The 12,255-nt window shown below is 35.7% G+C and overlaps 1 protein-coding gene across 1 annotated transcript in view; it reads left to right on the top strand.

The window, feature by feature from the left end:
- The window catches only part of TUBGCP5 (tubulin gamma complex associated protein 5), a 68,712-nt gene that overhangs the window by 42,688 nt on the left and 13,769 nt on the right, over positions 1-12,255 (top strand). The window contains exons 2-12 of the mRNA XM_019472614.1: positions 2,824-2,877; positions 2,955-3,063; positions 5,185-5,281; positions 5,885-5,995; positions 6,554-6,633; positions 7,132-7,267; positions 8,294-8,411; positions 9,858-9,947; positions 10,488-10,581; positions 10,891-11,137; positions 11,327-11,531. Of these exons, the coding sequence (XP_019328159.1) occupies positions 2,824-2,877; positions 2,955-3,063; positions 5,185-5,281; positions 5,885-5,995; positions 6,554-6,633; positions 7,132-7,267; positions 8,294-8,411; positions 9,858-9,947; positions 10,488-10,581; positions 10,891-11,137; positions 11,327-11,531 (1,341 nt within the window). The remainder of the gene's footprint in view (positions 1-2,823; positions 2,878-2,954; positions 3,064-5,184; positions 5,282-5,884; positions 5,996-6,553; positions 6,634-7,131; positions 7,268-8,293; positions 8,412-9,857; positions 9,948-10,487; positions 10,582-10,890; positions 11,138-11,326; positions 11,532-12,255) is intronic.

The raw sequence follows: 12,255 nt of genomic DNA, 5'->3' as shown, positions 1-12,255 counted from the left end.
GCTGGGGTGTCTTGCAGGGCCGTGTCCTGCCGTACCCTCCGTGCAGGGTGTCGGGTAGCGCTGGCGGCCGTTTGCGAGTCCCTGTCAGAGGGCCAGGGGCTATTACTCTGTCACTTTTAAATCTCGGTCTTTTGGGGCTTTTCTCCTGATCCGTAAAAAGGTACCTTTCAACATCTTCATTTAGCCATCCGAAATTTTGTTTGTTGGAGGGAAGTAAAGAAATAATCATTATATGTAAAGAGCAAATAAAGAGAACTCCACCAAATCGAGATAAAGCTTCTGGCCAAGAATACTGTGCTGCTTATATGAAAGGTTATCAATCTGCAGAAGATCATGTGTTTGATGTTATTTGAGCTTGTCATAAACATGGTCTTTATTAACCTGTAATATATATTATCTGTATCACTTAAATTCTATTACGCTGCCATCTAAAATGGTCTTATTAAAGTTTTACACACTGCTTTTTCAGTTATCACAGTTACCATTTCAGTGTCTGCTGCCAATTTTTACATGATCTATTTCCAGTTTCCTATACTGTCACTAACTGCTGCCTCTTCGGAGTCTTACGGACTTGCTTAACTTCATGCAGCAAGTACCTAACCCATTTAAAATCAATGCTACTTACATTTTTTTATGCTGTTTAAATCCATTTTTTGGGGTAAGCAATAGCATAACTGCATTGCATCAAGTCAGGCTGTGAATCCTAACTATTAATAGGCTCAAATAAGACTATTTTAGTAACCAAATAGCCATTGGTAAACAGCAAAGGTGAGTCTGAGGTGTGGGAGAGCTGAGTGTGACCTGTAGCCAGTGTTTTGACAAGTTCAACTCTTTGCTGAATTTTGAGGAGGCTAGTTGTATTCATTGGGAATGTAGGAATATGGTATTTGTAACTGCTGTCTCCCTATGTTCTTTATATTTACCAGAAATATTTTGTGTAACGCATCATAGGATTGCATTTATTGGTTTTGTAGCTGCATCAAAGTAGTTGCTTGTAACAGTTGTTATTCTGACTCTGCAGATTGGTAATGGTAGCAGGGTTTCTTGAGCCAGGTAAACAGCCTCTGTCTTCCATCTCCTCTTGTGACACCTCTCCTTCTGTTTCGGTGATCCAGTTGCTTGTGTAGCTGTGTGCTCTTTTAGATTGGGGAATTGTTGGATTGTTTGTTTGTTTTTAAAACAACATGGCAAGAAAACAGAGGGAGTGATGCAGAGTTGACAACAAACTGTTTTCACAGGGAGGTTTGGGAAGAGGAAGGTATTTATGCCAGAATTGTTGTCTAAGAAATGTGCGTGGAACTTCAGCCTGAGATTGACTAATACCGTATTTCCAAACCATGAGACCTTAGGTTGTAGCAAAAACTCTCTTCAGTTTCAAGTTTGTGAAACTTGTGGTTTGTACTGTTAGACGTGATGATGTTTCTATGCTGTAGTTCTCAGATTCATCTGTTTCTTTCCATGCAGCACAGTAATCCTATTCATGATGTTCCCAACTTGCCTAAAAATTGATACTTTTTTTGCGTGTGTGTGTGTGTTAGGGTCATTAATTAAACCTTTAAGTAATTGTAGACTAAAGGAAGTTCACTAATAACTTCCCTTCAGCTTAATTTTTCTTTTCAGTGCAGATTCTTTTTTTATTGTTGTCATTCCAGTCTGTTTTTCTAAATCTTCGAGTTCTTGTACTTGCCACCATTTTCCATTTGAACTAATGATTTCCTATGTAAGCTAATGTGCTGTAAGAAATGAGATAAGCTATATTTTCTTAACCTAAATGTCAGCTACCTAACATTTTATCGTGCTTTTATTCCAAAGCCTTATACACAGCTGAAATCAGACTAATGGGTCTCTAGTTAATAAAGTAATTTTTTCTTTTCTTTAATATGGGCATGTCTTCATCCTCCAGGGATGGAGGATGAAAAAATTAAAAATCCTTGCTACTTGCCTTACAGTTTCGTTTTCTAGTTTATTTCTTTGATATTGAGGTGATTTTTAGATTGTCTTTCCAAATTCAGCCTGTTTAGCTTAACTTTTGCTCCTGATTCAGATCCAGTAGTTTTCATTTCTGTCTGTGGTCATGAGAGTTTTACCCCTGTGTTCTGTACAGTTGTTGCTGGTAGCTGAGGCAAAATATTAGGTTGGCTTTGAGGGCCTACATATAGAGTATCTTGACCTTGTGCTCGCTGCTGTCACATCCCATTCCCTGGTTTTTCTCTCTATATAACTGAAGAACCTTATTCATATTCTAATTTCTTCTGCAAAGTCCATCTTACCTTTCATGAGTTCTTATTTTGTCCCTATACATACTACCTTTGGTGGTATATCTTTCTTTATTTTGATTAAGCTCTCTTTTCTTTTAGGCACTCTCCTTTACTATTTATAAAGGAGCTTCATTTGGGTTTAGAGGCCTTCCCACGTGGGTGTTTGTTTTGCCTGTGCTTGTGATGCAAGTCCCAGATAATTTTTGTGCGCTTGACACAGATGCCTTTGACAATACAGTTTTTCATCTCTTTGCTCCACTTGACTTAACTGACAGCATACTTTAATTGCTTAGTTTTCCGATACAGTAGTAATTTTCCATTCGGCTTAAAGTGCTGGCTAAATGTAACCTGCATTCCATTTTTCCATCTTTAAGGTCAATTGTAGTTAATCCTTCTTGAGCTAAGAGACACCAAGATTAAATTTTGTTGATGCTTAATGCTGTTGCTGAATTAAGCATGCATTATTAAACTAATAATGTTGTCCTCGTGTATGTAAATCAGCTGTATTTTCTTCCTTACTTAAGCTTCTTTTTTAAACATATTCTAATACACATTTCTTACACAGATTTCACCGTTTCCTTGACGTGAACAGTCACAAAGTAGAGAGGACGATAGAAGGGTAAGTTTTATGCTTATTGATTAGTAATGCATTAGTTAACTTTTTTGAAGCATTTTTGATACTATTTTTGTTATTAGAATACATGAAAAATTGATAGTTCATTCTGACCTTGGAAAAGCTGCAAGCTGGAAAAGACTAACGGAAAAATTTCTGAACTCGCCACTCCCAAGTATTGAAGAAACAAAGGTATGTATGCTGCAACTTCCTTGTTCTTTTTTTCCAGTACTCCTGTGTTTATACTGACAATGGGGACTTCACTTGTAATGTAGTTTTGGAAATTTGAGATGACTTAGCAGTGGGGTTTGCAGTTTCGTGGATTTGCAGGTCGTGGATTTTCAGGGTTGTATTCTTTAGTTTCCCCATTTATTTTAGAAATGTGTTTATTGTCTTGTCAGGGTTTCAGCATGTGCAGTTTCATGACTTAAAGGACATCTCATTGCAGAGCAGATGTTTTATGGTCAACATTGTACAAATGTTGTAGCTAGAATCTAGATGAATCTAGGTTCCCGTCTGTTCTAAAACAATGGCAAACTGAGCAGTTCTTACTCTTTGCCCAATTTTTTTTACCTTAAGTAATGCATCTGGACGTTTTGATTTTAGTATTTCCAAATGGAGTGCTCCTGCCCCGTAGCTTCCTTATTGAGCCTATGTATATGTTTCACTTTTGATACACTTTGTATCAAATCAGTTTAGGATAGGGACTGGATGGATATGGCAGAAGTTGTCTCACTTAGACACTTTCCAGTGTGGTAGTTTAATAATGAACTTGATCGTTGAAAACTGAAAGTTCCTGCTATTGGGAAATTTAAGCTTGTGATTTAAGAGGTGGTGCTCTATATAATGATATTCTTTAATAGGGCTGTGTGTTCTGAGTTGCAGTCCAATTTTACTTCCCATGGAACTGACATTTACCTTTCTTTGCACTGTAGTAGGTTTCCTCTAATTTGTGGGGAAAACCCCGGAACCCTCAATAGCTTACACATATCTTCAGTTGTTACACCGTACTCTGTAGATTTTTGAAAAAGGACCTTTAGTTGTGCTTGTTTTGAGAGTCTAATAAAATTGAAACCAAACAAACCAAAACAAAAGCCCAAGCAAGCACTTAATACTTGAATGTTGCAGGTATCCTAAGATTTGAAAAAGCCTTCTTTTTTTTGTTTTTTCCTTTTGGAAATGCAACTGGGGTATGGCTGGAGGTAGATAATATCTCATATTTGGGAAGTTAAACTGCATTTAGTTTTCAGCAGTGGCACATAATTGGGAAGACTGAGTATTTATCAGTTTTATGACTGGTAAGTGAAACACCAGCTCGCACACGTGATTCTGTCAATGACCTACTGGTGTTCTTTGACAAACTCTTGTAGAGTCAGTAATGTTCAGTAGGAACATAGTATATTCCATATATACTAGATGAGTTTGATGCTGCTTTATCAGAAATTTGAATTTTTTTTTTTAAAATACAAGTGGATCTCATTCTGAAACAGCTTTTTAAGTGTGTGTATGTATGTGTCAAAGTATATAGGATGTAGATTGCAGAATCTCCATATGTCTAGATATGAAATGGTCTGCTGAAGAACTTTGGAAAGTTAGAATTGGGCCACATAAAAATCTTTCTTTAGTAAGAAATGGTTGTGCTGCAAGCAGATATTAGGGAATTGACCATAACACAAATCTCTGCAGCATCCCAGTGTTGGCCCAGTTTTCTAACCTGATTGAAGGCCTCTGTTTCACAACTGCATTAGTGCAATATTGGAGTTAAAGATGCATCCTTAATGCTTAGCGTAGATTTTTCAGATGAGGGAAGATAATGTGAATGTGATATTAAAATGTAGCGATTTTAGCAAAGTGTTTTAGCTGACTTCATTTTAGCCTCTGTTTGAAATTATCAGCCATACGAATAGGGGAGCCTAAGACTTGGTTTCCTGCAGGCCCGTTACCTGTGTCCTTCCGCCTCATCCACGTTAATGTAGGTGTCCATTATCCCTTGTCCTCTGGTGACTTCTTACTTTCACAGTACTTCAGGGTTCCTCTTATCCCTTTTCCATATTCTCTGATTATCAGCTCAGTAAGAGGCAGCTTATGCTGTGGCTACTTTTAAAGTATTTGTATATTTATCGGCTAATTAGTAGGCAAAAGAGAATGGATAGCATTGAATGTCATGTTGCAGATGTTATTTTTGCAATTCAGGGCTGGGGAATGGGAACTAATGGGGAGCATTCCTGCAGATAATAGGCTGAGTTTGTTCCTAACCAAAATCTTTCAGACCGCTTACTGACTTGCCTTTTTTTTTTTTAATGTGTTCTAAAGACATATACACACTATTCCATACTGTCTCTTCTGTTGTGTTTGTCTGATTCTCCATCCAACACCACCTATGTGGAAAAACCAAGAGTCAAAGAAGTGGGTAAGTTTACAAGATGTTTATATTGCTAATGAAAGATACAATCCGTTAACGCAGTCTGATAAGAAGGACATTTTTCCTCTCCATTTTATTATCTCCTTCACTTCAAGGTGCTTTATTGATTGTCTTTTTATGATTTATACATTTAAAATAGCCTGCAAATCTTTCCTACCCCCATTTATGTTACATTGCCTAATTAAGTTTTCCAGCAACGAAAGTACCTCGGGAGCTCTTTTTGACTCGTACCGCTATCACATTACTAATGTTCTCCACCAGTTCAGCAGTGCTTACGTGCTCAAAGACAGACAACGGGTTTCTATCCTCAGTCTCTGTCTTGCACCTCAGTAGGAGGTCTGTTGAAACAGCTTTGGTGATGTAAATTCCTGTGTTCCCTACGTAGTCAAGGAAAGGGAGATACCTTTGAAGGTTTACAGAGAGAGGTCCCAGCTGCCTGCTGTCTAAAGTAGGACTGTTTCACTCAGTGCCTAAAAATGAGGCTTGTGCTTAAGTTTGAGTGGATACCATCCCCCATTTGTTTACAGTGTTGTATCATAGACTGAAAGAAGAATATTTCAGACTAACCTAAAGAAAATCTTGCATCTTAAGATTCCTTTTTGAATGATCTCTGCACATTCCCTCGGCGGTGTTTTGAATGCACTTTCAGCCCATTCCAGGAATGTGAATATGAAGAGGTTATCTCAAACAACACTAATTACAGTTGAGTAAGCTTCATGTTTAAGATATAATACATTGTAAGTGTGATTGTTATTTTTTAAGTATTACACATCACATCATGGATATGTGGTGTCTTTTTTGGAGATTAAGACAGTTCTTGCTTTATGTTGTTTACAGTCCAGGATCCTTGTGCATATGTAAATTACACATTTAGAATGTTTCCATCGAGCTAAACAGGACTTGTCACAATAAGTGATATGTTGCATTCTTGCATGTTTTTCCAGGATTGAAACGTGGGGTAATGTAACATAATACAGATAAATGTGCTGATGGCACGCTATGTTGCGTATTTTTGAGTGTATAAGCAACAAAATTGAGAATTAATAAATAAGGAATATACATGGTTGATACGTCACAATTTACATGTCATGTTGAAAGTGTATAACCTTGTTAAAGGAACAGTGGTGTAACCTTAAGTGGAAGGGAATGCCTTTTGTTTTAGATTTAGAGTAACAAGGTAATTTTAACTTTGGAAATGTTTTTAGAAGAAAACAAAGAGTTATGTGATACTTAGTATTTTTATATTTATACTTCTCTTAGAAAAGGAAGAAGAATTTGATTGGGGAAAGTATCTGATGGAAGGAGAAGAAATTCACTTTGGCCCAGGCATAGATACACCAGTAAGTAATTTCTTAAGGTAAAAAACCAAACTGTATAAACCGATTTGAAGTATGTTAGAGACCTGGTTGAGTTGTCTTAGTTTGTATGCTCTGCATGTTGATTCTCGCAGGATTCCCTAATATGTTGCTTCTTACTTAATACCATGAAGTATACACAGACCCAAGCAGAGTAACAGTAATACAAATGCTTTTGTTTTTCACCATGTTTTGACTTAGTCCTGCAACTAAACTGGCTCCTTCTGCTGAGCCCTGCCTGCTCCTAATCAGAACTTGCTGTAGTTCTGTGATCTTTCCCAGTTCTCTCATTTGTCTGGTTATTGATGTTATGTATAACTTAAACCACTCTCTGGTAGACAGTTATGTTAGTCTTAGTGTCCTGAATTTACTTTATAGTGGAAGAAAGAAGAGAATAGTTTATGTTTGGCTTGAATAGGAAGTCAATATATATCTGTCTGCTATGTTGTACTGAAGCGTACTGGGATTTGTTGCACTTAATAGGATTGGTCTGGAGAAAGTGAAGAGGAGGAAGACACACAGCCTTTGAGCAGGGAGGACTCGGGTATTCAAGTAGACAGGACACCTTTAGAAGACCAAGATCCAAATAAGAAAACAGTACCTAATGTTTCCTGGAAAGGTTAGAATAAGCTATAATTCTTCTGATATAGTCATACATACTCAAATTTAGCAAGCTAATGCAGCTTTATTTATTATTCTTTAGTGAGGTGGTGTGTTTTAGACCTATAATTGTAGTTTTAAGGTGCAGCTTATTGTTCGCTACTGCTTTTTTTTAATTTTTAACAGTAAGGAAGCAATATGGAAGGTTTGATCTGATTTCTTGTGTTGCTAATGGAAAAGAATTCTGTTTATTTCTGTGGAAATATATGTGGATATTTCAATATTGAAATGAAAACATACAGTAAATGTAGCATGTAGTTACATGGATGTAATGTAAATTTTTATTATTAAGTATCAGAATGCTGAAACAAAATTTGGTTGACAACAGAAACAGTTGACTCAGTTCTGGGTGTGAAGCGTTTTTGAAAAAAATAGTTTTATGTAATTAAAACACTAGTGGCTTAGTCTTGAATAGCTTCAGGGAGTATTAACTGTAGCTGTATATTTTTGCGTAGAATATTGTAGGATAGAGGATACCTTACATAAGAAGACTGCGTAATATTCATACGTTGTATAAGCAGTAGCTGTCTAACTGGGATTAGGTAAAGTTTTCTTAATAATCACATTTAAGAAAAAAACATTTTAGGTAATGTACTAAATGCATAGTAAAAAGGAACATAGTGACAAAGGTGGTGATATTTGGCAGTTTATTTTTTAAGTCAGCTTGGTTTTGTATATATCATTTGAGAATTAACTGAGACAGAAGCCTGTTTTCCAAGGAAGAATTGGAAACTACATAAATCTCCAAGTTTATTTTTTAGGACTTTTGCAACTTTTAGGAAATGAGGCATTTCTATGTAAATTAATTTGTGCACGATGGTATCATATATATGAGTGCAGTAAAGTGTAAATAGTTGTGAATTGTAACTTACTTGAAAAGATCTGTGATTCTGAAGCTGAGCTTATTAATAACTTTTTCCTGTGTTTTATAAGCATTTCCTGAATAAACAAAAATACCTTACCGACTGTCCATGTGTTTTCACAGTCAGTGAACCCAATGCCCGCAGCTGGCTGGAGCAGCATGTCGTTCCTCAGTACTGGACAGGAAGAGCTCCTCGCTTTTCACATAGTTTGCACTTGCATTCCAACCTAGCTGCAGTCTGGTAAGAAAACAGTATCACTTAGATATTCCTTACTGGCATATAATGCTAAATAACGACTTTATTAAGCATCTTTACTGTGGAAGCATAAAGATAGTACAGTTATTACTGAATTAGTTAAAACAGTATTAAAAGGGTGCAAATTAATAAAATGAACAAATGAGCTGTTTTTTCTATTAATAGATTCTTTTCCTTTTATTTAGTTTTTATTACGTTTGTCATATCAGAGAGAGGGTTTTCCTTTTTCAAAGAAGCAAATCTTATTGTTGAATTTTGTTTGGGCTGACCTTTATGAAGGTCTCTGAAGAACTAATACAGGTGGGTTGTAAGTAGTCCTGGAAGTGAGGAGTTCCCTAAAGTTTAACTTTTTGTTTGTTTTTGGTGCCTCCCTTACAAAGTTAGTCTTAAGCCCAGATTTTATGTGGGGAAGGAACATAAAGTCGTGATCTGCTGTGGTTTTGGAAAAAAAATAAAAAAAAAAAAAAAAAAAAAAAAAAAAAAAAAAAAAAAAAAAAAGCGCCTGGTTCTTCCCTCTGTCCCAAATTCTGATGTATCAGTACTGCAGTAATACAGACCATTAGATTTGTCTTCGGTTCCTTGATTTAATGAATTTCTTAATCAAGGAGTTAAGTTTATTTTAGGGTCAGTTGGTTATCTAGCCAGTTATGAACCAAAATTTACAGTGAATATTAGGAAATCGGTAACATAAATAAAGCAACGCTGTTTCTGTTGCAATGTTGTTAGCAGATGTATGTTATATATATGTATGATATATAACTAGTATTAATTAATTTGGATTTTTGAATTTTGAACATGATTACATAAATTTTGCCACTGATGATATTAATGTATCAAAATACTACAAATGCGAATAATTGTTCTATACTTCACTAAAGTATGAAAAATACTGTGGAAGGTTTACAAAGAATTATGTAACACAGGATCATAAGGGAAAGTTCTTAGGTGGCTGTGAAAGTTTCCATTTCTTAAGTAAACTTTTGGGCTCAAGTGTGAATTTTCTTATACGGGTTAGGGAAATTGATATTTTACTTTTTAGCTTAGTATTTTTAACAGAAAGTAACTATAAATTTTCACAGCATTGAATGAGAAATAATAAAATAATCAAGGATCAAGAATTTAAAAAAAAAACAACCAACCAAAACCCACAAAAAACAAAACAACGCAGATTCAGTACTTCAGGTATTTGCTACTTAATTGCCTGTGTTGCTATGTACGGCTAGATATTTGAATGCTTTCCATAGTATTTTGCTTAACAATATGAAAACAAACTGCTTTTGTTTATATACTTAAAATGCCCCCCCAAACATTGGATCTACTCGGATATAATTAGAACAAAACTGAGCCTTAAGATTATTGCTTCATTCTTACTTTCAGGTGATTCAGCTGTTATTTCAGCCGTTAAATTGTTTTCATTTCCTTTTTTCTAAGGGACCACCACTTGTACACCAGTGATCCTTTATATGTGCCAGAAGAGAGAACACTAGTTACTGAAACTCAAGTTATACGGGAAACTCTTTGGTAAGAGCAACATCACAAAGCCTGCATTTTAACTTTTAGTATTTCTCTCAAGGAAATGAGAGATTTATCTTTGAAGTTGTGTTTGAAGAAAGAATTATTACTGAGCTTGCACCATTGCTGACAATAAAGATGCTGCTTATGTGTGTTAACCATTCAGATTCACAAAGAAGAAAGTAGCTTACTACTTCTTGTATGCATTGATTCTTCAAGTCTAACTGTTAAGAGGAACGAACTTGTTCTTATCCTGCCCCTATGGATTTTTAATAGTGTCCAATTTTAGAAAGTAGGTTTGAGTCATCCTATGGCTGGAAATTATCTCAACTGTAAAGGAACTTTAGGAGATGTTTGCTTGATGCCAGTGTTTTATTGTTCTTGTTCTAGCAACAACTTATGGTACCAATAGCATTGTACTTGATCTGTGGTCCCCTTTTATTTGAAGAAAATAAACTTTTAGGCCAGGAGTGCTAATTCTTTTATTAATTATATAATTATGAGTCCATTAAGGGGGAAAAATTACTACTCTCTTTGTTTCTTTTCAAGGCTACTTTCAGGAGTGAAAAAGCTTTTTATATTTCAGCTGAATGATGGAAAAGTGGCTGTGCGGAATGATATTATTGTAACTCATTTAACCCATGTAAGTTGTTTCTGAATCTCAGCAGAATATATCTGTCATTAGGAAGATGTAATTTTGGGGAAAAGGAAATGAAACTGCTTGCAGAAAAATCACATTTCCACAATTGTGTTTTGACTACGTTAAGAACATCTGACTTAATAAAACTGAATGGGCTGTTCCCATATCTGAGAATGTGATGAAGCGATAGACATGGCAGAATTTTATTACATTTTAATTTATAGAAATATCTTGTGATTTAATTTTTAGGCTTTATAAAATACAAATTTATATTAGATGATTCTAAAAAGTTTTAGGCTTTTTTTTTCCTAGAATTGCCTGAGATCTGTATTGGAGCAGATAGCGGCATATGGTCAAGTTGTGTTTAGACTACAGAAGTTTATTGATGAAGTGATGGGACACAGCCCGGAAAGCATAATGCATGGAACAGTTTCCACTCCAAAGAAAACTACTGAAGCCCCGTTCAGAACTTACCAAGCTTTTATGTGGGCCTTGTATAAATATTTCATTAGCTTTAAAGAAGAACTTACTGAAATTGAAAAATGCATAATCAACAAAGGTACAGTGCAAGGGAAATTTTACAAGAGGGGGGGACGCAAGGAAATTTTTATAAGAGGGAAATGTGAAAAACATTATGCAGATACATTTTGAAACTGTGAAGGATGCCATGCTGTATTTTAAAACCTCATTAACAAAATTTGATTTCTGTTGCATGTTACCTTTATAAATCTTTGGGGTTTTTTTCCAGATAAAACAGTCACACTTTCAATAGTAATAGATAAGTTGTCTCCCCGACTGGCACAGCTGAAGGTACTTCACAAAGTTTTCAGTACAGGAGTAGCGGAAGTGCCACCTGACACTAGAAATGTTGTGCGAGCATCTCATCTGCTTAATACTCTCTACAAAGCTATTCTTGAATATGACAGTGTTGGAGAAGCATCTGAGCAAACGGTAGGGGAAATCGTTCCTTCCTTAACAGAATGACACACTAGAATATTTAGCAACTTAAATTTCTTTATGGTGATGGAGTACACTAGCCTGCAGCTACCAAGCATTGAGGACAAATTTGATAGCCATAATGCATTACTGTTTTCTGACATGAGTTCACTCAGCCTGGACAAAATCAGATTTATGAGGAGATCAGCAGCAGTGTGGTTTTAGGACTGAGGGGAGGAACTGTGGGGAATGGGAGACCAGGAAGCTGTGGTGAAAGAGGGAGCTTTGGAATAGCTTTCCCTCCTATTTCTACAGCTGCATAATTCAGTTAATGCTGAAATGTAGGGTTGTGGGTTCTTACAGTAACTTGTTGATTATACTACTGAAAGTGTAGTAGATGTCATGATGTCCTTTTGTTTTCCTGTTTTCTGCGTTATAAAACCACAGAATGTTTTATGACTACCCCTTGCTGTTTAAGAGATGTTAGAGTGAAAAAAATGAAAACTGCTGTTTGGGTCTAACTGCGATGACAAAAGTAACGAGGAAGCATGCACAATGCAGGCTTCCATTAAAATGACTAAAGCTGTAATTTTTAGTTTAACATTTTATCTTTAAAAATTCTTAAGTGTAGTTATGTATATTTCATAAACTATAATTGCACAATTAAGAAGTCAGGCTTTACCATATTGCTTCTAATGCTTAGTATAAAAATATTCAGCCACTTTTTCTTTTTCTCCCCCC

Source organism: Aptenodytes forsteri, unplaced genomic scaffold, assembly GCF_000699145.1.
Source record: "Aptenodytes forsteri isolate BGI_AS27 unplaced genomic scaffold, ASM69914v1 Scaffold212, whole genome shotgun sequence".
Classification (NCBI taxonomy): Eukaryota; Metazoa; Chordata; class Aves; order Sphenisciformes; family Spheniscidae; genus Aptenodytes; species Aptenodytes forsteri.
Note: the sequence above shows the minus strand (reverse complement) of the source record. Positions and strands in the feature narration are given on the sequence as shown.